Genomic DNA, 25,723 nt, shown 5'->3' on the forward strand with positions numbered 1-25,723 from the left:
AGAAGCATAAGCATAAAGACGGATAATATCCCACGTGGCGCTGTCCACAGATACTCTTCCCTTCGGTCTTCACCGAGAGAGTGCATAAGTGACTGACACGACGTAGGAACGGGTCCTTTCATTAACAAGACACTCTCATAAAACCGAGCTGGTTTCTCATTATTTTGTGCATTATTCCAGAAGCCCCCCGCGCCGACGACGACGACGGCGGCGGCCACGAGCGGCACGGGAGACGGGGAAAGGGAAATAACGTGTCCAGACTTCCGGGAATTGCCAAACGTCGCAGAGCGCCCGCCCAGAGTCTCGGGACACGGGACGAGAGGTTGTCAAGATGGATACCTACGCCCCCATGCCATTCGCTTGCGGCTATGCTGCGCGGCCATACTACGTGGTGAGGTACGCCAGCATCGCTGCATCAGAGGATGGACCCTTTTTCCCCCTCGTCTCTTTCTCTATTTTTCCGTTGTATGGGCAAAGTGGATTCGCTCGTGTGTTATGTGTGTGTTCTCTGCGTGGCTGTATCACGATGATGATACGGCGACGAGGGTTTCAGACCAGACGAAACCGCCCCTTACACGGTGTTGGCCGAGCGGAGCGATTGACAGGACTGCACGGCACTGCGTACTGTAGTTGGGGCTCTCTACTGACTTCTGTGCTGCTTACTCGGAGTCGTTCAGCTGCTCGTCTGTGTACGGTGCTCCTTGCCTCCTTGCCTCCTCGCGCTTCTCGTCGAGTCGGCACCGTCGACGCAGTTACACGCCGTCGACGTCATGGCATGTCAAGAGAAGGGCAAGGTTACGCAAGGGAGCTGCGTTTTTGTGCTTAAGCTTTCTGGACTGCGTCGAGAGGAGGACAGAAGCAGAGGGACAGGCAAAAGAGAGTCAACAAGCGCGCGGAAGTTTGCGTTTCTGCACAGACACGCCCAATGCCCACGGCCCTGCGATACGTCGTGTCGTCGCGGGCAGCGAGTGGCTGGGCCGGTCCCACGTCATGGGTGAGCGAGAGACGGGACTGAGAGTGGCAGATGCGAAGCTGTGAGTGGTTGGGCTGGGCCACGGGTGAGGCAAGGTGAGCAATGCGCCAGACCGATCGACTCTTCGTGTTGCTTCTGCGGCACTGCGGCTGTGGCAGGGGGGGGGAAGCGAAGAGAAGGGACCAAATGGGGAGAGAGGAGAGGAAGGGATGGGCGAATGACATAATCGGGCTGAGCGATAGGCACTGGGCCTGAGACCTCAGGCAGAAAACTGGCCATCAGCGAGCATCAGCAGTCAAGGATGCGCAGAAAAGTCCCCATCCCTCTCCGCACGTTCCGGGAAAGTCGCTCAATCAGCGGCCCTTTCGGCATGTACCGTTGCCGCCAAAACTCTGTTGGTGGTGACTTCGGTCCCTAAAGAGAGGCCTAGCGTGTGCCAGTTTCCCCCTCGCGCTATTCGTAACGCCACTCGACACCTGATCCCCATCTTTTGCCCGGCAGGTACCTGGCTGCGTAGGCCGTGGTGCGTAAGGTACTGCGTCGTAAGGCAGGCACCTGCTGGTCGTGGTCCCTTTACGCAGCACTCGCCATGTACTGTGCTCCACCCATTGACACGGCACTCATGTCATTGCACCTGCTCTCCTCCCATTCCGGCTTCGACACCCCAAACTTTCACTCTTCTGAAGACTGCCTCTCGACACTGCATCTTCTCCTTTGTCGAACACACTTCACCACACCCAGCGAAACACCAAATTTTATATCCTCTGCCATCGATTTATCGAGACGTTGAGGAACGACACACACCGCAATCATGTTGCTGAAATCCCTCGCCACCGCCGGCCTGGCGATCACGGCCACGCAAGCCTTCGTCATCGTCCCCGAGATTTCCGACGCCGACAACGACATCGTCAACTCCCTCCCCTTCGAGCAGCCCGTCTCCGAGACTGGCATCCTGAACAAGCTCGTCAAGCTCGACTGCCCTGGCTGCCCCCTTACCATGAGGCACCACGATGGCCGCTACCACACCATGACTAACATCGAGAACCACCTCGAGCTGACCTTCTCCGTCGAATCCGACGCCGCCGGCCTTGACCACCTCCTCGTCAACAACTTCGAGTTGTACCCCAAGGCCGCCTCCTGGTATTCTGCCCTCCGCGCTCCTCAGGTTCCCGCCTTCACCGAGGCTGCCACAAAGCACCCTCGCAAGGCCGACCCCAACACTCCTCAGCTGGGTTACAGCCTTGCCGTCCGCCCCGTCGCGATGGACAAGGACCAGCAGCTCGAGCTCCTCGAGATTGACCTCCAAATCATCGAGGTCGGCAACAGCTTCGTCAGCGACGTCCCCAACGTCAACGTCAAGCTGATCAAGTCCCCCGACGGCAAGCTCATGATCGCCAACGTCGACATGACCGAGACTACCATCCCCACCCCCAAGGAGGACGAGAAGACTCCCGCTGATTGCACCACCCTGTACTGCAAGTGGCGCGCCGCCATCTTGAGGAACATGCGTGGCAAGCACTGCGGCGGCCGCAAGCACGGCATGCACGGTCAGGGCCGTCACGGCAAGCATGGCCACCACGGCCACCACGCTCACAACGCTGGTCACTTCAGACAGCACCACCACACCTGGGGCCAGCTCGCCAAGAACATCACCTCGCACATCCTCCTGCCCATCCTCATCGGCATTGTTGCTGGCGTCAGTGTTAGCATGTAAGTGTTTCATCCCCTGTCGTGAACCCCCGTTATCTGGGGTCGCGTGACCCCTCTTTTTCCGAGATTTAGATTCGCTAACACGAACTGAAGCATTGGCATGATGGTCGGCACCTTTGTCGTCTGCCTCTGGCGTGTGGTTGTCCGCCGCCAGTCTCCTTTCGCTCGCAAGCACTGCCGCCGCCGCTCTCGCAAGTCGTCGCACCGCGAGGCTGCTGCCACCGAGGAGAAGGCTGGTCTGATGACCGAGCAGGAGGACCTCCCCGCCTACAAGGACGACGAGGAGGAGGCTCCCAAGAACGAGACAGCCCAGGTCTAAGCAGCTGGAACCGAAACAAGAAATCGTGCGAACTGATGATACCACTTTCTATTTTACTCGTTTTGCTTTTGAAAGGTCGGGACTGAAAAAAATCAAAATACCATATGACAATCAAAGATTGGACAAGAGAGGAAACCACACATCTCATAAAGAAGCGGCGTTAGCGGGTTGGAACCAGGACAGGAAAGGGTTGGTTACATGGAGGGGGATATCTCATCAAGGAAAAAAACACCGCTGCGTTATTGGTTTTGACCGAAGTTGGGGACGGCAGTGGCTTGGATGTTATCAGCACAGAAAGCACACTCGCTCCGGCATCCATCACCAGCGGAATAACTCAAGAGCTTGAGATTGTATCCATAGGCTTGAAAATACCCACATTCCTTCACTTGAGATGTACTGGCGAGACCTGATATGTTCCATTGACTTCGCTGTACTGACTGCAGGCTACTGTCGTTAACCACGTGGTTCCGTCGACATCGTTTTCATCAAATATATGCCGTCTTGCCAGCGTATGGTGAGCAGACTCACAGAAACGCAGCTGATTGCGTCGGTTGCATATTCAGTGTGAGCAACCGTTGTTATCATGATATGTAGGTCAAAGTCGATAGCATCCTGGACGCAACCTAAACTAATGCGGACCATGCTCTTTCTTCTGTCCTTCTTCGCCAGCAGAGTATGCTCTGAATACCATCACGATGGAGAGTCGCGGAGGTTTGTCTTCATCACCCACCGGCTTGAAGGTGCTGCGCTGACACTGAGATATTCAGGTCCAGGGCAGTGTGGTCGGAAGCTTCGCAACGCCCATCATGGAGTTAACTCACGATTGGATTGCTGGGGTCGGCGGAGGTGAACACTCACGGGATGAGTAGGTCTTTTATTTACGGACGACACTCAGCCTCACGAGATTGCTCTCCCACGTTCTCGGTTCTAAGGTTCTTTGACAACATTATGTTGAACGGGCTATCGGGCCGACGGGTGTTCGTGGTGGCACTAACTGTGCCATCACATCTGCTCTAGCAAACCGTCTCGTTGTGCATTCATCCCAGAATCTACGTCCTTTCTTCTTCTTTTATTGTTATTGAAAAAGAGGTAGAGTATGGCTGTCGTACATTGCTCTGATGCTTCACACCCATCTTGGAGGATGATAGCGAAAAGATGGAGGTCATAGTCCAGGCAGATTTGGCAGCTAAATGGTATAAAAAGTTATGTCCTATTCGTGTTGGAGAAGAGACAGCGGCAGAATCCGGCGCGTACTTCTCTTCTCAGCTTTGATGAAAAGCTGCGATTAGAAGATGAGCGGCCGTCAAGTTGCGTCAGCTGGCCGCTCGTAGTAGTAGCTATTCTCCCACACAGACTGAATGTCGTGATTTCTCGGTATTTCTGATGTATTCACAAGGACTACGTTGCCGGTGATGTGAGATGGCGTTGGCTGTTGGCTGTTGATGACGGGTTTTTCCTCGCCGGAGAGGACTTGGTTGAAGAATGGTACCAGGCCGGGATAAACGTACCCAGAAGTAAGGGTTCATACAAGATTGATTAGAAATAGAAACCAGTAAATTAACGAGATGGCGTGTCTTTTATATCAGAAAACTTGTCGTCCCTCGGGTACGCTTTTCGAATTGGGGCTCTTCATCTGCATTCAGCCGCATGGCATGGCACGCAACGGGTTATAAATGTTGAGGGCGAATGTAATACGCATGTTTCGATTTCCAAAATGGGAACATGCCCGAAATGTTTGTATCCATGTCTAATTATAACCATGAGCCTTACTCTTGACGCGATTGCTTCCGAGGCTCATTCTTCGCCGTTTTCTGTGGTAGCTCTTGTCTTGCCTGTGTTGTATTCGAATAATTGGTGGACGATATTACAGAGGTGTCTATGGCTTCATGAGCTCATTCATATGCACACCCTGTGGTAGTGGTGAAACCATACTGAAAGCCTCATCGCCAGCTTCAACAAAGTAAGGAGAGCCAAAAGAGCGTCTGATCTTTGACCCGGACTTTCTGAATGTTTTAGGCGTTCTTTATGTATTGACACGAGCGGTGAAAAAGTACGAAGAGTGGACGTGGCTAGCGGCACATTCAAATGGATAAAATGAAGGTGCTCCAATCTCAATAGGCTGGGAAGCAGCAGCAATAATTGCTCCCGTTGATAGCGCCTAATCGAATCGGGGCCACCTACCGAGCCTGAACTGTATCCCTTTTTGATGGCATGCACCATGCTCATGTCGTCCGCTGCCCTTTCTCTTTACGAAACGTGCGATGATAAGCTGGGAGAGATGATGGATACCGAAACATGACGTGAGCTGAAGTCTTCATATTCCATCGCCCCACAGGGAGTTGCTACCTAAAAGGGGACTCCGTGCCATCCTTCCGGGCTGTGGCAAGCGTTATCATTGCCTCTCACTCCCACTCCGGCCGATGATTGCCGTTCCTGCTTGGAGACTTCTCGCTCTAGAGGCCTTTAAGTACTCAACCCTCTAGTGATAATCGGCACGAAGAGGTTGTCCGCGATGGAAACCACGGCGACAGCCTGCTGTGGGAAACACAAGGACTGTTGCGAAGATCGTCGAAGAGCACGTCAATGTTTATTTAAATGCAGCTTCCTAGAAACAGCACGGTTGAATGGTTCAACCAATATCCTGCGGGACTGAAGAGCATTACATGGATTGATCATGATCTTGGGGACACGTTGAACCGTCGTAGTCCTACACATCAAGTGACTTGATGCCGGGTTGGAGTGGATTTTGTCGTCTCTGGCGATCATCGATCGTGGTTGATGTGAGTCAATACTCAAGTGATAATGGGCCGTCTGAGAGAAAGACGTTGGCGTAGTTGAAGACATTGGCCAATGCCCTCGCGAATGAGGAATTGGTGCCAGAAAGACAGCAAATTGTTGTTGAATCACAGACATCGCCACAGTGCATTCGTCGCTGAAGCTTTGATTCAACGCCTCTTTCCCACATTACATGAAAGTAAGCGAGGTATGTACTGCGACTGATATACAGATCTCTCAGTGTGACGACTTCAGATGCAGTCAAATCTTGATGCATCTGTTTCGCTTCGCATAACAAGACGGGAGCAAGTCCCAACACACGGAGTGGAGTTGACAGGCTGGAAAAGGGATAAACCTCACATCGCTAAGTACCGTTCTTGGGAAGGTCTTCCCCCCTCCTTCTCTGTGACTACCTAGGTAAGCGAATACTGCGGGAATGATGAACTATGATGACACCCTCGGGCTTGCTGCGCGATTACAGGAACTTACTGACTAGATAGGTAGCCAGTTTAGTGGATGAACATAATGTGAGTCTCCAAATTACTGGCATTACCCTTCAACTTGTCGTGTTGCACCACTTACTCACGGCTCTTTTATAAAAAACTCCCTTAGTAAAGTGCTGAACCGACTCAATAGTTTACGAGATAGTGTCGAGTCCAAGACCACGTAAGAATTTCTAAACCTTCTCATTAGATTTGTATTTCTCGCAATAGAGCTTGGAAATGTCCAAATTGAGGGAACGAAGCTATTCGATGTACTATATGTATGGTTCAGCAACTGTTGTATCGTTCTCATGGCGAAAAGCTGAGCGAAGCCGGGGACAATTTGTCTCCCACAACGAAATATCTGCATTAAAGGAAGTTTGGAAAACGAAAATCGCCACCAATGTGATTGAAGGTGCATGGTTCCTTTAGCCGCTCTTGCCGGGCGTGTATTCCTCACCAGACACTTTGAAGCGAGTATAGGACAATAGAGAGGCAACGAGCTGGCAGAAAATTGCCGTGAAGATACCTCCTCAATAGGCTTTGTTTGTTCCAACGATGACCGCCCAGGTCAAGCAGGGGGGTTACGGTACATTTGCCCTGGAAATGATATTGGCTGACAATGCTCCGGTTTTATAGAGGCCTGTCATGATGTCGGACGGCTCGGTAAATTGCTGTAGGCCTTGCTCGTAAACTTCAAGCAGATGGTTCTCTATATTCACGCAAGATGCAGCAATTGCTGAACCTAAAGCTCGTCATTGACAGCGTAGACAAGAGACGGAGATGGTAGAAAGGTATAATTCATCAAAGCTATATCAATCTTTCGTATCATATATCATCTAATAGATCCAATGCCAATGCCGTTATTCGTCAGATTACCCATAAATACGAAAAGAGCGATGTTGAGTATGTCCTGCCAAGTGGCCATGGCCACCAAGCACGGCGCACTGCCTAAGAGCAAGAACATCCCTGAAACATGTGCCAAGAAGATCACCAAAATACGCCACAACACCATGCGACATCTTTGACCAGCACTCAGAGAGCGGGGACCGAGTCGCTGGGCTTGATGGAATAGTATATGGTCAAGTAAGCGCCCTTCTTCTCGGAGAAGGCAAACGAGATGTACGAGTGTGTACCAGTTGCACGGTTCAGGTCCGAACGGGGGCTAAAACACCAGTCAGCAAAGATCACATATGGGCGCAACGCGGAAACAACTCACAAGCACTTGGGCAGGTCGCTCTCATAGCTTTCGGCCACAGGCCATCCTCTTGACTTGAACGCCTTGGCCAGGTTGGCAGCAATGACTGCGTCGTTATCGGCGTACTGCCACAGCGGGACGTACGACTTGACCTCGGGCCACTTTGACCCGGGCTTCAGCTCGAAGCCGTAGCAGATGCCCTTGTGGAGGATGTCCCAGACCTTGGGTTTCTTGTCAAAGTCGTCGCCGTAGGGCTCCGGCTCGTTGTGCAGCAGGTGCCACATGCTGCGCATCTCCTCGAGGCCCTTGAGCGTGGCCTCGTCGTTGATCTGGCCGCCGAGCGTGACGACCTGGCGGACGACGTTGAAGGCGTTTGATGACGTGCGGGCATAGACCTTCACGCGGGCGCCGGCGGCGGGGTCGATGCAGTCCAAGGCGATCATCTCGACGGGGATGGGGAAGGGGCAGTTCTTGAAGTACTCCTCCGTGACATCAGCGGCCGGCTTGAGGCGCTCGCCGCCGGGGGAGAGAGAGCGGATGGCATCGAAGGTGACTATTTCCGTGGAGGCGCCGGTGGCAATGTGCTTGAGAACGGGGAAGAAGTATGTCTTGAAAACGGCCTTGCCGCCATCAAGATCAAAGGCCAGAAAGGCTGTTGGGGCGCGGTGGCCCGGGCCGAGTCTCTCGAGAGCGACCTTCGTCTCGGCTTCATTGAGGAAGAGAGCCGATGCGAACTGCTCGAACCAGCGGGTGTCTACCTTGTCACCGAGCGAGCGCAGCGCGGGGAGGAGGGCAGGGATCATCTTCTGAGCAAAGGGGTCGTTTTCGGTCCCGCCATGTCTGCCGAGGGGCTCAAACGAAAAGCGGATGGAAGAGGCACCCGAATCGGTGATGTTCCACGACGGCTCAAATGGGGAGCCGTCGGCAGTTAGCAGCGGCTTTATCGGGGCGCTAGTGGGATGGGGACCGAGAGACGGGATGACGAGTTCTGATACTAGTTGGAGATGGGCGGCGCGTTGGGCTGGGGTGTAGGAGCCGGCAGCCTTCATAAGGCTGTCAAGAGTTTCTGCGCAGCGGACGGCCCAGAAGTCTTGATCGGACTTGTTGATGAAGAGATTGTCTTGTGCTGGGAGGCATAGGTTCTGTTCTTGCTTGGCTAGTTTCCTTGGGGAGGGAATCTCTGTCTGGGCGAATGATGATTTGAGGGCCGTTGGTGAAAGTTGTAGAGGGAATGCCGGCCGGCCGGAGCTGAACGACGAAGCTGTCATTGCTGGCGCCATTGCTGCGGTATGTGAAGAAGACTTGGGATTGGTTCACAAGTTGCTAATGAAGATAAGGTAGACGTGGGATGTTTTCGAAAAAGAAACCAAACGACAGACATAACGACGTTATATCTTTCCATGCTGTCCCGGCCACTTGGCTCAGCATTCTGCAAGTCCAGGCAGCCTTGAACGGTTCCCTCGCGGCTGATCCTGAAACTGGCTGTCATCGCGCAGGTGGCTGGGTCGTTACGGCCTGCCGGTGCTCTGCAGGGACGACGGGCAGCCTCAGGACTGTGACGGAGGGTTGATGCCGGGGTGGGCCAACGTCTGGACCCTGCCGAGGGCGTGGCAGTCCGGGATCGTATGGCTTGCGCCGTAGGGCCGCGAACTCTGACAATGTCCGAAAGAGGAAGCTTTCAAGATGGTCGGGCAGCATGTTTGCTGTCAAGTAATTGAACCGCAGGGCGACTGCAACACCCCTCGGCTCGCATTAAGATACGGTCACTCTCTCTTCTCTCAACCGGACTGCCGAATTGGGAAACATGGAGAGAAAGAACTCCACTTGAGTCGGAGGTAGCCCCGGCGGCATGGACGGGGAGGTTCGGGGACTATGATGAAGAATGGGAACGGGCCTCTGTGGTATCCTTGGGCCAGGCTCGGTCTCGTAACCGCATCTGGATCTGCCTGCATCTGGCTTCCATTGAAGCCATATCTTGAATGATTGTGGCTTGGATGATTGGCAATCGTTGTCTGACTGCAGAAAGGCAGAAACAAAGCAGACTTCTGTCAGATGTTGTCAAAAACAGTTTGGTGATCTGCATGCTGCAGCTTGCGCGTTTGCACATGACGCTCAGCCGGGATATCTGCAGAGTAAACTCAATACGAGCAAGAGCGAGCACAGTCGTTGACCCAAGAAGCAGGACGATAGCCAAGACCGCAGTGTCAGTGGGCCGGTGAGGCGCAGAAGGGGCAGAAACGCCGTTCAACGCCGTCCTACGCAGTAGCAGCTTGGGGGTGTCTTGGCAGGAGAGAGCATCGAGATAGACTCCGAAGCTTTGGTCGCATCTCTGCCTCGAAGGGAAGGTAGGCTAAGGTATTGAAAATTTTCCCTCGGACTCCCGATATGACGATGCCATTCGAGACAAGGAGGTGCAAGGAAGCTTCGAAACCTGGAAGGCGCAAAAGATGGGATGAAAGGCCCCCCACTCGTCGGGCATGGATGTGTGAGACCTGTTCCTCGGGACAGAGTAGCGATGAGGGTAGTTTTCCCGCAGTGGCGCGCCAGCCGAGGTGCGTGATTGTCAAGAGTTGACGTTTGTGGTCTTCATGCCGAACACGCCGTCTGGTGAATGTCGATGGTTTGGGTCGATGTTGTTTGGGGTTGGCCGGGAGGCTCGGCACTCACCAGGGAAAATGAAGAGAGATGGGTAATGCCGTGCGAGTAAGCACCTAAGACTAGGTTTGAACGCAACTACGAGTGATGAAGTAAAGTTGAGCCAAGATGGGGGTTGCCTTGTGAGTATGAAGAGCGAGTTGTTCGGGAGAAAGGCTATTGAGTCTGGTTCAGGGTGAAGTTGAAGACCAAAAGTATTAGCAAAAGGCAACTATTGAAGCGCCAGCGCCAGGGTCAGTTTAAGCGCACTTGCGGTGTCATTGCCAAAGGCCGCGCGGGAGAGAACAAGCATAGATAAGCAGCGATGCAGCGACCGGCCGGTGTTGGTCACTCGAAGAAGAGTTTTGGAAATGGCACGAAACATCTCTAAATCCTTGGATCAGATCTTAGAATAAGGGTACCTCTTGGGCAAATTCAGACGTCGAGTAGTTGTGATGATCCTACCGGAGCCGAATGTTCTTCATCCAAAATTCATACGGAAAACCATTTGGAATAGAGGAGGGAAAGGCAAAATAGAGCTGCCAAACAATCAAACGACTTTGAATTTGTTCTGTGGGTGAGGTTTTGGCCGCTGCCAGGCTGCAGAACGGAAGTATGCGCTTTGTGAAAACCGACCGGGCCCGGTACAGTGACATCACCCGGCGCTCTTCTTCCTGTTTGACCCCAAAGATAAGGCTCTTGGCTGACATATCAAAGGCAAAAAGCTGCGATGCTTTGACAGTCTGTGGATGTTTGCTCACAAGCCGCACATGTTGAGAGAAACGCACGCTGCAGGTTGATGTGTCGGGAGCGGCGTCTGGAAGACGTGGTGTTTGTCGCACTGAAGTCTAGACTGGAGGTCCGAGTGCCCCATGTTGGGTGGTCTTTGGCCAATCACAAGGCCGGGCTTAGTGCATATCTCATTATGCGCATTTTGTGCAAGATATGCACATGGGCAAAAGACTCTGCAAACCCAACACTCAACCACTTGAAAACCAGCCAAACTGGCAGAACACATCGACAGCTGATGGGAATACGCAAAAGAGAAAAAGAGAATGCATCCTCGGGGAGTCGAACCCCGGTCCCCAGCTATCAGATTCTCTCGAATGGAAGGCTGGGATGATAACCGCTACACTAAGAATGCTTGTGTATCCGCTCTTGGACGACTGACTCAGAGGCTAGCTTGACTAAGTACCTAGAGTGGGGTCTCTGTTTAGTGACTTTGGACATGCAGGTCCGCAGTCTCTCTACAGTGTTTCCTCGACACCTGTAAAGAGCCTTCAACAAGCATCTCAACATCATCAACATAGTCAGAGATCCGGCATCTTTCTGAAGATGAGCAACAACTCATTTTCAATTCAACCATGGAACATCATGATCGTGTGTGTTCTTGATAGCTGTCCTTCAGGTTCCTCCTGTTCTTCTCTTCGCCGCCGCCACCCCACTTCCCCCTAGCTTTCCAGCTTCCAGTCATCGACTTGATGCTCATTCTTCGTCTCTGTATGAAGTTTTGTGTTGTCTCTGCCGGTAGTTCGGACATTTCCCAGTTGGCCAGTTGAATATCTGAGACACCAAATTCGTGATCGACACCACCCGGCACCATCCGCAACTCTGTTTGCTCTGAGCACCCGCTTGGTTCCCTCCCGCCCCGTCTCTCTGGCACGCTCATCATCAAAGCTTGCCCAAAAGAGCCACGAGGCGAGGAAGCAGTTCTGACAGCTGCATGTTTGACTTCAAGTCTCAAACTTTTTCATTGCGCAAACAACCCTTTTCATCTTGCTCGTCTGGTCTGCTATGTTTTCGTCATGGAAACCCTCTGAGTGGGGGATTGCCGTCAAGGTTTTGGGGCACATGCACTCAAAATCGACCTCAGGAATCTACAAACATTCGTTCCGCTGAAGACAAAGGCGAATGCCATCTTCTCAATTCGAGCTTGCGGCCCATGATGCGCTTGACGCGCTTGACGTGGGCTAGAGTTGAGCTAGCCTCCGTTCCCAGAAACATGTTTCCCCTCTGATACGGCGCTGGAGGTTTGAGCAAATGGCCTCACTCACACCGCTAGATGTAGATACCCGGTATACAGACCAAGCATTTTGTCTAAAGATGCCATTTACCCACTTACGATCAGAGTTGTACAGCAGTGCAGGCAAGCACGCCAGCTGTTTGGCCTCATTCTCAACCAAGCCGAGAGAAACACAGGATGGACGTCGCCCCTTCGAGTTCATATACCCGGCACCAACCGCCAGGCTCTAACTCTACTCTGCTCTTCATCTCACCCAATTTGTGTTCACTTCTTAAGACGCTGTACCCTTTGCCGTCAGCTTGCGGTCAAAGTAGTTAATTAAGACGTCATCAATGCCCGTCAATCTCCCCAATCTCTTGATATTGTTCACATCCTCTTCTCTACAGAAGATTTGTCATGCCCAATGGAATCATGATCGACGTACCTTCGGTCTCCCGTTCATCTTATGATGCTCACGTCGAAGGTCAGTTCACTGGGACAAAGTTGAACTTTGATCTGACCGAAGCTTATACCTTCTAACCGGGGTCATCGAACTTACCCACGCAAATTCTCTCATAGACTCGCTGTCGGAGCCGACTGACCGGCGGTCGCTATTCTGAGCCGAGGATCCGAGCTAATGCTCATTCTCTTCGGTTCCCGAGCCGTAACCTCTTCCTCTGGGTAGGCCGCAGGCATGCACTACACCATCGGATGTCGTTGGCTGGACGTAAATCAGCATAGCCCTCTTCTGAACAGTTTTAAATGGTGGACTTGCGTAAGTTGACGTGCTTTTTGCCTTGCTACATGAAAGCTAACCACCGGTAGGCTAGAGACGCTGATCTTGCCTGGTATCTTGCAGTGCAAGAGCCCTTTGCAGCCCTCTGAGAGTGCACTACTAGCACTATTCACTATTTGTATTGAGATCGCCTAATTTTCCTGTGTCTGCGCGGTTACATTTCCTGTGCACTTGACTATTACTATCGAAAGCGATAGTAGCGACAGCGACGAGGAGGACAAGGACGAGGACGACGATAACGACGATAATAATAGAAGCGACGACGACGACGACGACGACGACGATATCGACGGTAGTGGAGTGATTAGAGTATAGCCACAGGAAAAGTAGTCGCTTTAGCACAGGAAAAATAGGCGGTCTCTTTGTATTAGTGCCAGACCCGTGGCAAACTTGACTTCACTTCTTGAGAAATCTTGGTGTTGCGTTTATCGGCGAAACGTCCATGACGACTCATTCAAGATGGACAGAAAGCTGCAACGAGGATCAGCCAGTCGTGGCACTCTTGATATTGCAGTACTAAGGCATGATTTTTGCTCTTCTGTCTCATTAACCGAGAGCTCCTGATGGACCTTAACAGAGAATAGCTTCCTATAACATCATGTAAGTCAGCCTTCGGTTACAGTCATCATATCGACTGCTAATCACACCTGCCGTAGACTAGAATTGAAGGCAGTGCCTTCCAATCTCATTATCAAAATCATGACACCAAATGCCCTTCTTTTTCTCTGGAAACACCGCAACTGATGCGAGTCATCCCGGGCCCTAAAGCCCTGGTCAGAACTCGGGCAACCACTCTGATTATTCAGGGATTTTGCAGATTGATTTCACATCCTGAAGATCTGAGCAGGTCAACAAGCATGTTGAAGCTCTTGCTTATCCTCTGTCGTTGTCCTTCCTCCTGCGTTTATTAAGCAAAGAAGCCACTCAGCTCATGATTGCAGGCGTGGCGTTTCATACTCCGAAGGAGTGAGAGCATTGGAGTCACTGGCCCATTCATGCCTGTGTCTTTGGCAGCTAGGCCTTCATGAAGCGCGCAGTGTTTATCGCAATAATCAGTACACCGTGTTCTGCGCTATGGATGTAGGCGTACGTAACGGTTTCTCTGGAAGCGCAGTCAGCGAAAGTCTATGCTGAATGCGAAGAGGATGGATGCTTTCGAGATGGAACTCAACGAAGCATAGCACAAGCGCTCGTTGAGATGTGACTCCTCTTGCAGCAAGTCGCAGCTTATGCAATCGTCCTTCGTCGTCCTCAATCTTATGCGGGCTCTTCATCGTTCACACAGCCTACCCGGTTCTCCTGCACATATGCCAGGAGTCTCGAGCTTTCACACAAAACTGCGACTTGAGCGATGTTCGTTTCACAACTCACCAAGGCGCCACCGCGCGCCCCCTAATTCGCTATTTGCGGCCGGGTTTCGACACTCTTTTCTGCACCCGAGCTAACTTACACTACAATCGCTGGAAACAGACGCCCTTCCTGCCATCATTTGTCACGTTACTGTCTTGCTCTACTTGAATGGCTGCGTTGGCTCGGGACATGGACCGAATTGTGCACGAATTGACTCGGGAAACCTGGGCTTAAGAAGTTCGCTGTTCGATATTTCGATGGCTTCTTAAGTTATCTGAACTGGGGGAGTTCCATGCTGGAACTTGCTCTTATTTCTTTGCATGGGTCGTTACGCGACCTGTCAACTCCTATATGATCACCGCAACGAGAAAATCAAGTTCGCCAATGGGAGAGAGCCGATGATATACTTATAATACCGCCAACTCCCTGAATGCGCACAGATCTTGTGAGGCCCTTCGAGGTCATCCTTCTCTTCTTCATTGGCGCGCAAGAAAGTGGACGAAGGAAGCTCTCTATGAAAAAGCGGCTCGGACTCCGGAGGCGTGGCACGTTTGCTGCGCTCAATTCTTAAAAGCCGACAGTGATTACAGTGGATGAGACTTCAGAATGCCTCAAGGCCGTTGACTGATCATCTACCGCCGTCTCAATGGGCGGGTGATACATGGCTTTTACAATCCAACTCCATCGGGGATCTATCTACCACTGGCCGTGGCCCTGCTATCGTGGAGATGCCCTCTAGTCTTCTTCATTAGAAGCAAGCAGTTGAAGGCTTGGGACCATCGTCGTCTCTCGCAAACATTCAGTTACAAGGATGAGAGATGGAAGCGTGGGTGTCGTATACTGCAACCGCACCCCAACCACTGAGGGCTTTCGGTAATGCATAGAGGAGTACCTCACAAGTAAGCCTCTGGAAGGCAATCAATACTAGTGTGTAATATGCTAAGGCGGATCCCAAACAGCTCAGGAGGCTGTCCTCGTGTCTTACACAGATACGAAGTTGAGAGAGCCGTCCATAGCAAGTGCGAGTGAACTTCAAGGAACTCCTGGAAAGTTCGTTCGTATACTACGGGCACCACTTACACCTTCTTCACCTTACACCTTCACCTTTCTTTCCCTCCTTTTCTCCATCCAAAAAGGGGAGCGTTGCGTACGAAGATGTCCTATTATCGACTCTCCGTATACCGGATAGTGGTCTTGCTCGTCCAATTATACAGGCAATGCATGGGTGTAGCAGATACGCTGATAGGAGCGACGCAGAGTCAGCTCCATTCGGAAGAAACCTTGATCATCTTGTAGCCGCATGATAAAGCCTCCCTGTCTCTCTGTCGGTGGAGAATTCACAGGTGCCTTGCAATGGACTCGGACGTAGATCGCGTCTGATGGCACACCGTGAGGAGCAAGCTCCTGGCAAGCTCCGTCGCCTGGCTCCTAAACCCGCCTCTGTCAGTGGTTGAAGCCATCAAGATACTGCTTAACCGCCCCATCTACTTCGCGGTCAGGACTTACAAGATACTGTGGAGGCGGCCGCTCCCCGCGCTCAGTCAATGCCTATCCCAAGGAACCATCGCGTTGCCGGCGATCTAGAACGGGGACCTCTTCTCCATTGACAAGAGAAGAATGAGCCAGAAATGGGTCAGCCTTCTGCTAGGCTTGCTCCGTGGTAACACATTATGGTAGTATGCTCTACGTTGTTCCACTCTCGTCTTTTAAAGTCAGTCTTGGACGCTCTTCCGTGTGGGTCAGGACAACGTTGCATTCTCATCGACCGCAATGAAGTCTGTCCTTACAAAGGATGAGATGATGCGCGGCGATCTATGAGGAGGATGGAAGGGTCTATTGGGTCGATGGAGACTACAACAAGAACAAGTGGGCCGGAGAGAGGATGAAGCACTCGGACGATGAAGAGGGCGGCACGGCGCCAAATAGTCACTCGCACGTTGCCCGATGATAAAGCAACCAGTCCAGGCCAGGAAAGACTGCCAATCGAAGTACGCCCCAGGAGCTGTGGATCCTTCTCATTAGTACCCCGTAACAGGGCGGTCAGGCATGCTCTTGTTGGTCTCTCAGCGTGTCCTAACGCTGCTCTCGGAAGCATCGACCTCGGTCTCCAGCCGATGAACAGCTCAAATAACATCAGTACCGGCCTGGCTACGGCATACTGGTTTATCAGCCTCCATGAAGTTGATGACTAGGGGATTCGGACATACAAACTGCGACAACAAGTTTAGCGGAAAAGAAACAGGAGCGGCCAAAGAAGGCCGAACTGAACCCAGCTCTGCAGCAAATTTCAACGACGACATCCTTGTCGCCGATAGTAGCCAGCATTCTTACACCCGGGCCCTTCCTATACACAAGGCTTGGTAAAGACTTGCATATACTGCTATCTGACTAGCGTTCCACCGCAAACGATGAGTTCCGCTGGCACAAAACTTCACCAGTATGCCAGAATCGTCTCGGAGTACACCGCAGAGCAGGCTCGATAATCTCGAAGAGACAAGAGAAGCCTCTTTGTTATCAATTTAGCGGATACAGTTTTTGGAGTGCTCTTATCGGTGCCAAATGCAACGTATCTCGACCATTCGCAGCGCTGGGTCCTTTGACAGTCATATGGTGGTCTCTTCCATGGGCTTGTTAAGGGCATGACGATTACTGTAGACAGTATCGTTCGCCAAACTTCTGAGGGAGCGCTTGTCGACTGCCCACGGGTACTCTCGACTATTTCAATTCACCTCCTCGTTCGCCTTGACAAGTCCAGTATAACCGGAAGTGGTGGGGTAGTCCCAGCGCTGTCGCAAGGTAGCCCGCGCTCCGACACGCGAATTTACTCGCGATCCTGCTTGTCATTACATGCTCACCGAGGTGTAAAGCGACAATGGATGAATGGGTTCCTATATTGGCTGTACATTAGTACAGCTCTTGATTGAATCCCGATATCCTTAACCAAGCGGTGAGAGGTATATGTTAATCACTCACCTCGCCATGTGGGATCATCTCTTGCGTTGCGCCCCCCTCCCTGGGCCACTGCGATCATGGGATGCGATTCTTCTCAATACGGTCGAGGCCACGCTGGAGACTGATTCTCGACGAAAGTACCACGTAGCACCGGCTATCAACGATACACACGGCTCGGCCTGGGTTGAGAACATGCTGGCAACGCTGTAAGAGAGCATCGCGAACCACGAGTTTTCGGTCGTTAGCCGACGAAAAGATACCAAGAAGACCTACGACAACATCAAGATTTCCAGGCAGATCGACATGGTGCTAATGATGTTGTATAATGTATATGCGAACGAGTGGGAGCTGCGGCAGGAATACCTCGTCTACTCTATCACGCAGGAGGATAGCACACACAAGGTCAGGTGGAAGCTGGGACTGCCGCGGATTAGTCTGTATAGCCTACCTCAGCTCCTTTGCCTGGCGGGCTGTTTCCCGGAACGAGGCAACCATTCGACGGTCCTTCTGTCCATCAAAAGTCTCATCATAACATCGCCGCGTGACGAGATACCCACTCGCGCTCACTCAACCATGGACTGGACAGTGCGGAAGAGAAGTTGCTATTCCTAGTGGATGCAGCCGCTGAAGGCCTGATAAAGGGGACGCTGCCGTGGATGGTCGATTTCACGCGCGCTTTGGTGTTAAACAGGCTTGAAACTCAACCTCAGCTGCGATTCGATTAAAGTCAAGCAGAATGCCAGCAGCCTCCCACAGGACTCACTGGCTAGTAATACTTCGGTACACGAAGTCATCGGGGGCCCCCGAGCCCAAGATGATTGTCATTTCAAGGCCTCTGGACACAAGAAACGGCACGAGAAAATGTTGTTCTCTGGCGCTCAGTTCCAGGACGCCACCCGGGCCAGCAGTCGACCCGCTGCGCAGCCAGAAGAGAAGAGCCCAGCATCAGTTTTAACAATTGTGCCAGATGCCCCGAAGCTGAAGCAGTAGCTCAGCATCCCAACCTAGGAACAACATGACTCTCAGTCATTCGCGCCCATGAGATCCTGTTTTAAGGTCTGAATTGGCTCGTAAGTATCGACGAACTCTGTATGGTCCACTCCAGGGAACAGTTACTGAATCTCGAAAGAACATAGCCGGTGCCACATGCGAGCCATTGTTATTAGGGACGTGAACATGCGACCGGCTACAGGTTATCGGGTTTTGGGGAGTCTGTATCTGGAAAGAGTTTGCCCATAAGCGCAGAAACGGATCGCCATCGCAACATCCCGGGACCAGTAATTGAGGAAATAGAGGCACTTCCCCAGTCACATGTTCGAAGTCGTCACAACCAGGCGGCGTCTTACGATGCCTGGGTTTGAAGGATCCCTTGCATCTCATCTCACTGACTCGTCGTCTTTCGCCTCTCGGCGACTACTGAGGGTGAATGGTCGGACGAAAGCTGGTACAATGGATGCTTGACACACAAGCTTTACTTTCGCTTCGTCGCGAGCGAAGAACACCACTACGATTGCCAACAGGAAGACCATGTGCCCATAAAGAAAACTGTTGCGGCATCCAAGAAGGCTTCTGCAGCATTATAGACGGCGTCTATGAAGGCCTCTTTACGATCTAAGCAGCACACTCGTGGCTATATCGAAACCGTACATGCAGAGATGCGGTTCAAGTTGCGCCTGCTTGATGAACTATTAGTTCAAGCCGACCTGTTGAGAAGCACTGGGGGACTGGGCAGTCTCTCAGCCGGCAGAAATCCCACTATGGTTTCGGTGTCATCCCCTACCCAGAGAGCACGACGTTGTCGCCAGGGACAACCTTATACAAGGCGTGGACGGGACTAAAGGAATGGCGTCAGACTATGCGGTCGTTGCGTCTTCGTGCAATGCTCAGTGCATAACCGAAACCATGCGACCCATTATGTTGAGTTGCAGTTACTCTAATGGGAGGATTTGCTTCGATTGAATAGTCCACGCCTTCTGCGGATCTCGGGTGGTCTTTCGAACAAGAGTATTTTTTTCGTACCCTTTCCATGAAAGATTCTCCATACTCCGGTTTTCGCCACAGGAGAGATTCAATCCCATCACTGCGATACCGGCCTCCAGCACCAGCGGCCCTACTCAACTTACAATCATTACCAGGCTTCATACCTGTGCTCAATATCACAATTCTCAACGGTTCTCTTGTCATCTACATGGAACTAATACACCATGGGCTCCATCCCGAGTACACTGTTTCCTCCACAGAATCAGCAATATCAGAGGTACTCCCAAATTTGCCAGTCTTGCTCTTGCGCGCCGGAAGCTTCCCGCGACAGTCTTGGCCCCCGTCATGATCATGCTTCATCCCTGGGCCCTAGCATGACCACGACATGCGGGGACTCTGGACCGCCATGCGAACGCATGACACCGAAAGCCCTTCTACTTAGCAGTGCGTAAATTGGCGCCGTAGAGGTTCTTCTGCTGGATGGTGCCGCTGCGGATACCAGAGACACCGACGGCATGCTACCATTGGACCCAGCCATGAGACACCACCCCTTCCTCGCCGCCAGCGGATGGCCAGCGAATATCGTGTAAGGATGACGACAACCAAGAGGGGTGGCGGCCTGGGATTTGTACTGCCAGCTTACCAGACCATCAACCAAGCTACGTTGTCAAGCCTGGCGTTTGACGTCGGTAATGTATGATACATGGACAATCTCAAAGGATTTCCGGGTGTTCCCCAGCGTCGGATCGTCTCAGAAGACGAGAATATCGTCTTGCGTCATCTGGCCGGATGCCTCAATCAAGCTGACAGATGGTTTTCTAAGCCACACCGGCAATAAAAGCCAAGTGCTACTGCGGTAAATCTTGTCCCTCGAGAACCAAAGCATGTTGCAGCGCTGCCTCCTTTCTCGAAGATCTTACTACGACGGGCCCTTGAGATGCCGTCGTATGCAAGAGTCCCCAAGACTTGTCTCACCCGACCATAGAGACGCTGACGAGCTTTACATTCAACTACTTTCTCAACTGCACACCGCAACTGCTGGCCAGACTCAGTCGGGAATCTTTTGCGCGGTGGAGGGACGCTTAATGCAGTTATATCCGGTTCCCCAGCTTCGCAGCAAGTTTAGCTGACCGTAATGGACTGATTCGCTACTGGCCGAGGCGCTGTCTTCCGTTCTTCTAGACTGGAGCTCTCTCTGAAGTTTTCGATGACGAAAGCTTCGCGACCCACGGTACAGACGTTTCTATGGCGCCGATGGAGACATGTACTTGGCCAGCAAGACCTTATGGGAGTTTGAAGATATGGCCATGCGCCACAACGTCTATGGGACGCTGGGAAGATCAAATCCAACCCTGTTCTGTTCCTTCCCGTGAGAGGCCGTTCCCGCAGACCCCGGCCAGCACCTTACCCGGATCACAGCAAGAGAGCCTCGGCTAGCAACGTTAGTGCTAAGAAAGCGAAGTCTAATCACAGCGCCAACTCAGGTAACCTAATGGATATCGCTGAGCTACTGAAGCTAATAAATATCTTCATCGGATAGCCAAAGGACCACTACGATAGCGCCAGTCAACAAGGACAACATCCCAATCATACTCGCCTATTTATCACTACATAGTAGACTAACCATACGAATAGTTAGTCTTACCCGGGACAATCAGATTATCCCTAACGTTATGTTGATCAACATCCATCCTAGCGAGGTAGTGCCCAACGCCTACTTCATCAATATACACATGCCCGAGGTGCAGAATGAGGTCCTACGCCTCATACATATTCCAGTCGGTCAGCGACCTAGCACACTTAATGGCCTCCACTTTAGAGGTATGGCCTAATCATAGATAGTAATAGCAGTGGAACATTGGGTAGGCGTTTGAACTTAATGTTGTGGAATACTGGGATGTGAGGATGGATTTGCTTTGGTGGGTTCTTCATACCCCGTCCGAGGCATGCTTACATCGAAGTACGCACCTTGGAGCCCTTGGACATCAGAAAGTATAGATATCGGGGTCCTAGTTTCCAGAGGACGTTGCGGTATAACGAGTAGCCCGCTAACTTCGACTAAGCCACGAATGTGGGCAGTCATCTCCTCCAGTCACGCGGAAATGGCACATTTGCAGGCCTTGATAGACAATCGATGTCCATCATTGCCAATAGGTAAGAAACGGAGTCTTGAGGAAAGAAGAAGTTGCGGACTCTTCAAGGTTCAAGCGTCTTATTGCGTCCAATGGCACATTGCCAACTACCGAGAACCTCTGGCCAGCTTTGCACCACCAGCCAAAGACCTTACTCTGATGCGTGAGGGGGAATGGCGGCTGTCATGAGCAGCTATACTCGCAACGTATGAAAAACTTCGTTCGAGAGGATATCGAAGTTAACATGGACGAAAATGTCAGCTATCTGAACGAGGATGAGGTGGACACCCGAAAACAGTATGCAACCGACATTCAGCACATTCTCTTGACGGACTCGAGTCTCAAGATCAAAGATATACAGCAATGTAATCGCCTACCCTGCTACTTCAACCTCCAACTACGCAATGGAAAGGATTGGCCTGTGGGTGACATCCTCAGCCGCCTCACATCTAGTACGGGAGACTTCAGAGCCGTTGTTTTATACCGCTTTTTACGCCCTACGCAGCCGAGAGAAGGAGATGTGGTGTGGTTGTCTCTTGAAGTTCCAGCTGGTTATCCCACCGGGCCAGTTCTGAGGATACCAAGGTCATGACAGATGAACTATCTAACCAATCGTCTCCTACATTGCATATCAGGAATCGTTCTTTATATTCCTGAGTGTTGGGAGTTTATCCGGCTCATGGGCGGCCACGGATGGAAATGCATCCTGTTCGTCCCTCTCCCTGCCTGTCTGGCTGTCACCTTCTGCCCATCAATCTTGACCGTATCCACTGCAAGAAGTCTCCTCAAGAAACGACACTATCGGCCGTCATCTTTTCAAGAAATATTATGGACAAGAAAGTACCGGCATGGCCCTTGAGGATGCACAAGCTCGTGCCAGACTAGACGTTCCTCAAGTCTACCATTTCCAGGATGATGGGCCATCATGGCTTTGAATATGCCGATCTGGAGACAAACCATCTGATAAGAAATAGGTCGTGGGCTAAGACGAAGTCCGATCATGAGATATCTCAGGTTATTACGCCTTTCTCAACGATCCAATTCAGGGGAGCCTGCCTGGCTGTTTCTTGACGAAGAGCTTGTTGCCAGCATACACACGGTGACATCATCATGGTCGTCACTCTGTCAGAGAAGGTCCAGTCTTCGCCTCTTAATATAATTGAACGCGACAACCTTCGGGTTCTCTGCGGCATCACCCTAATTCAACTCGACGCCGGCATCCCCACACCGACCGCCCTTGCGTACCAAAGGAAATCTCGCCATGCGTTCCATCCGTAACATACTTTTAATCCGGAACAAGAAATAGTTCAAGGAGGAAAATTTGACAAAGTCCACTATGCCGTGCTCCTCGTCAAGTACATACACCCCACCGCAGGAAAGAGGCTGCTAAACATGTGTCATAACGATGGAAGCACAAGAAAGGCAAAGGACTTCAGTGGCGCCCTCCCAATGGTTAAGGATCACCATAAAACTATCGCCATTACACACCAGTGTTTCTTGGTTAAAAGAGAAGCATGCTTTCGTGCCATTATCATCTATAAAAATATCCAAATCAGGGAATGCAGAGTTTCAACCATGGCACGCATAACCCGGGCCCGGGAAACCCGAGCAGCTACACGGCATCTTCAGGGCCTGCTTTGTTTACTGAAACTAGCTCTCCCGTTACTCCCGGCTCAGCTTCGTCTTACGGGAGTCCTATGCTGAACGTCATCATGCAGGTTCCAGACACATCCATCTCATGGGAGGGGTTATGGACAAGAACTTGATTGCGGTAACGTCGCGTCGAGTCAACACGGGATTAACTCCTCGTTTTCTCTGATCGTCAGAGTTTCCATTACGTTTTGATACCCTCAACGCACGTACGCAGCTGTCCCGAGAGAAGTTCCAAAGAAGACAGCGATACGACATCGTGGGCTACTACAGCTGCTTGGGTTCCAGAGTCTCGGAAGCATCCATGACCATGGCCTGTAATAGATCTAAGGAACACCCCGCGAGCTATATCCACTGAGTTGGAGCAGGCCAAGGTCGAACATTGGCCCCGCCATCCTTCACGATGAACCTATCAAGAATGCCATCAGACAGCTAAGAACACCTCTGCCAGACGACCTGCAAAATTCACAAGCCTCGGCGTCAATTTGGACTTCAATCGCCTCCGGGCCCTCAAGACGATCGAGGGCAGAGATATCCCTCCATCGTCTTGATTGCCTACTATTGGCCTAGACGATGGCCGAGTGTCTCAAGCTTCACGAAGAATTCAGGACGGCTCTCAACAAGCCTGGCTCTTAATGACATTATCAGCCGCATACACCATTGAGAAGTATGGAAGTCTTCCGATTAATATCTCCATTGCTATACGCAACAGTCATAGTAAATTGGATATTCACAAGGATGATCTCTGAAAGTGGATACCTTGAGTGCCAAGTTATTTCCGGAAAGAGAGGGAACTTGAAGCAACATGAAGCTGCAAGGAAGACAAGGAGAAAAGACGAGAGGAGAAACAGAAGCATCAGAACCAGGAGCACAATACCCACGAGCGGCACTCCCGGGGCGCACTTTTACCCCAGGCCGGGTCAACATCCACCTTAGCCCAGGGCCCTTCCGACAAATTAAAGAGCTTTCTGTTCTTAAATCGGGGGAGCCAGTCAATTTTCTCTGGCGGCGGCACAGCCAGAACGCATTTGACCACGCACTACGACAACCAGTGCAATTTCCCCAGGCCGCCAAGTGTGAAGGGCTTATTCGGCACCGGGACAAGACCGAAACAGTCAAGAAAGCAGCGAAGAGTAGTGTATCTAACTAGGCTTTGCAATGATCATGGCCCCGATTCATTGTTCCGGAGACGCTTTCTTGCTGGACGTAAGGAGTTTTTGTAACCCGAATACACGCCGGATTCGATAAACGTCATGATTCTTCCTGTGCAGTCGTGGAACATAAGACACCTTTTGTTTTTGCAACACCCAACTGCAAAACAATCAGAATGGCACACACCATTCTGGTGATGAATACGACGACGCAACCGAAGACATGCCCTGGCGAAGTGGTACTTTTTCCGGTCTTCAGGTCGTATCCCAAGCGATGCCCGCCCGGAAGACTGGGCGTTCTCCTCGTGGCTTTACTAAGGGACAGAGCTCGACAAGAGCCTGCTTCATGTGCTCTATAAACCCGGTGGCCTAGAATGTGATCGAGCTTGAGGATACCAGAATGCATCTGCACGAGACTGGAGACACTGAAGACACTGAGGTGCTTTAGAAACGCCCTGGCGTCGACAAAATCCCAAGAAAAAGACCCCATTTCTATAGAAAGGCGTGCCAACTGATGAAGTTCGGGCGTTTTCTTCCGTGGAATGGGTCACTTCTGGAAAGGCTTCAGTCTAGGAAGCTTTGATAGCAAAGATTTCCTCGAATTCATACGAGGGGGTTCCGAATTGGGCTATACGACGCCACATCGATCACAACGCCCTTTATATCTGGACAAAATGACTCGGGGTGTCATTCGCCCCTTTTGGAGTTTTCCCTTCTTCATCGCTAGTTACCTTCATACAGGATCGCCATAGTTGTGCGTTAGCCAGCATCACGGCGTCTACATGGACGGTCGCGTCGTGGTACTGTCATAAAGAACCTGCGCACGCGGATTATCCTGGAGGTCCACGATCAGCAATCTCTCGCGCACCCCAGCCGAAACAAAACTGGGAAGATCATCAAGAGCCAGTACTATTGGCAGGGACTTGCGGGAGACGTTGAGAAGTACATCCGCAACTGCCATACGTGCCGACGAGCCCCGAAACCGCGCGGCCAGACAGTAGTTGCCCTAGATGAAGGTCCAACGGTATATGTCGCGGCCAATAACGTCCAGATTCTTATCGGTCAGAATCCCGGGCCCTATACCAAGCCGAAGCGGAAAGATCTCCTCTGTTACCGGTTTGATCACCGAATAGTATCAACAGATGGAATGTTTCGCTGCCTGTGGCTTGAACAGATCAAGTTTTCAGGGGCTGCTGTACAATTCAGCATGTACACACGTCGGGTTCTAGGAAACCCACGTATGGCGTGCTGCTGCGTCGATGTCGACGGCCAGCGATCTTGAACGTTACCATAACGTGTTGTCAGCCAATATTCTTCGCAGTGGCTGCAACCTGGTATGATTCCCCGAGTGGGACTTCAAGAACGGGGCTTCTCAGTCCAACTCAACTGTAAACCTGTCATGGACACGCCGAGGTTGGCCCAGGTCCCCAGGGAAAACATCAGGGCAACGATGGCGATGAAGAAGCCAGCGAAGCCCCTGAGATCTGCTACGGACATGTTTCCTGGTGAAAGGGATTAGCGAAGACAGCTTCAAAGGCTTTAACAACAGCCATCAAAACGCTGCGAATAGCGACGAGCAAGTCGCAGGACTTAACGAGTTGCGCGGAGGTCCCACTGCT

At 51.7% G+C, this 25,723-nt stretch overlaps 3 protein-coding genes across 3 annotated transcripts; 2 read left to right on the forward strand and 1 right to left on the reverse strand.

Annotated features, from left to right (window-relative positions):
- Nucleotides 1–1,784: 1,784 nt before the first annotated feature.
- CGGC5_v010967 (uncharacterized protein) lies at nt 1,785–3,002 on the forward strand (the record flags this gene model as incomplete). The annotated part of the gene is made up of 2 exons (XM_032019412.1): nt 1,785–2,683; nt 2,777–3,002. The coding sequence occupies 2 exons, from the start codon at nt 1,785–1,787 to the stop codon at nt 3,000–3,002; spliced, it is 1,125 nt and encodes a 374-aa protein (XP_031892801.1).
- Nucleotides 3,003–7,294: 4,292 nt separating this feature from the next.
- ltmF (Indole diterpene prenyltransferase ltmF) lies at nt 7,295–8,737 on the reverse strand (the record flags this gene model as incomplete). The annotated part of the gene is made up of 2 exons (XM_032019401.1): nt 7,295–7,424; nt 7,479–8,737. 2 exons carry the CDS (start codon nt 8,735–8,737, stop codon nt 7,295–7,297), a joined length of 1,389 nt encoding a protein of 462 aa, XP_031892802.1.
- Nucleotides 8,738–12,787: 4,050 nt separating this feature from the next.
- On the forward strand, nt 12,788–13,550 carry CGGC5_v010969 (uncharacterized protein; the record flags this gene model as incomplete). The annotated part of the gene is made up of 5 exons (XM_066152444.1): nt 12,788–12,868; nt 12,919–12,941; nt 13,087–13,198; nt 13,474–13,489; nt 13,546–13,550. 5 exons carry the CDS (start codon nt 12,788–12,790, stop codon nt 13,548–13,550), a joined length of 237 nt encoding a protein of 78 aa, XP_066008196.1.
- Nucleotides 13,551–25,723: the final 12,173 nt, after the last annotated feature.

Source organism: Colletotrichum fructicola, assembly GCF_000319635.2.
Source record: "Colletotrichum fructicola Nara gc5 chromosome Unknown KSG_Nara_v1_contig06, whole genome shotgun sequence".
Lineage (NCBI taxonomy): Eukaryota > Fungi > Ascomycota > Sordariomycetes > Glomerellales > Glomerellaceae > Colletotrichum > Colletotrichum fructicola.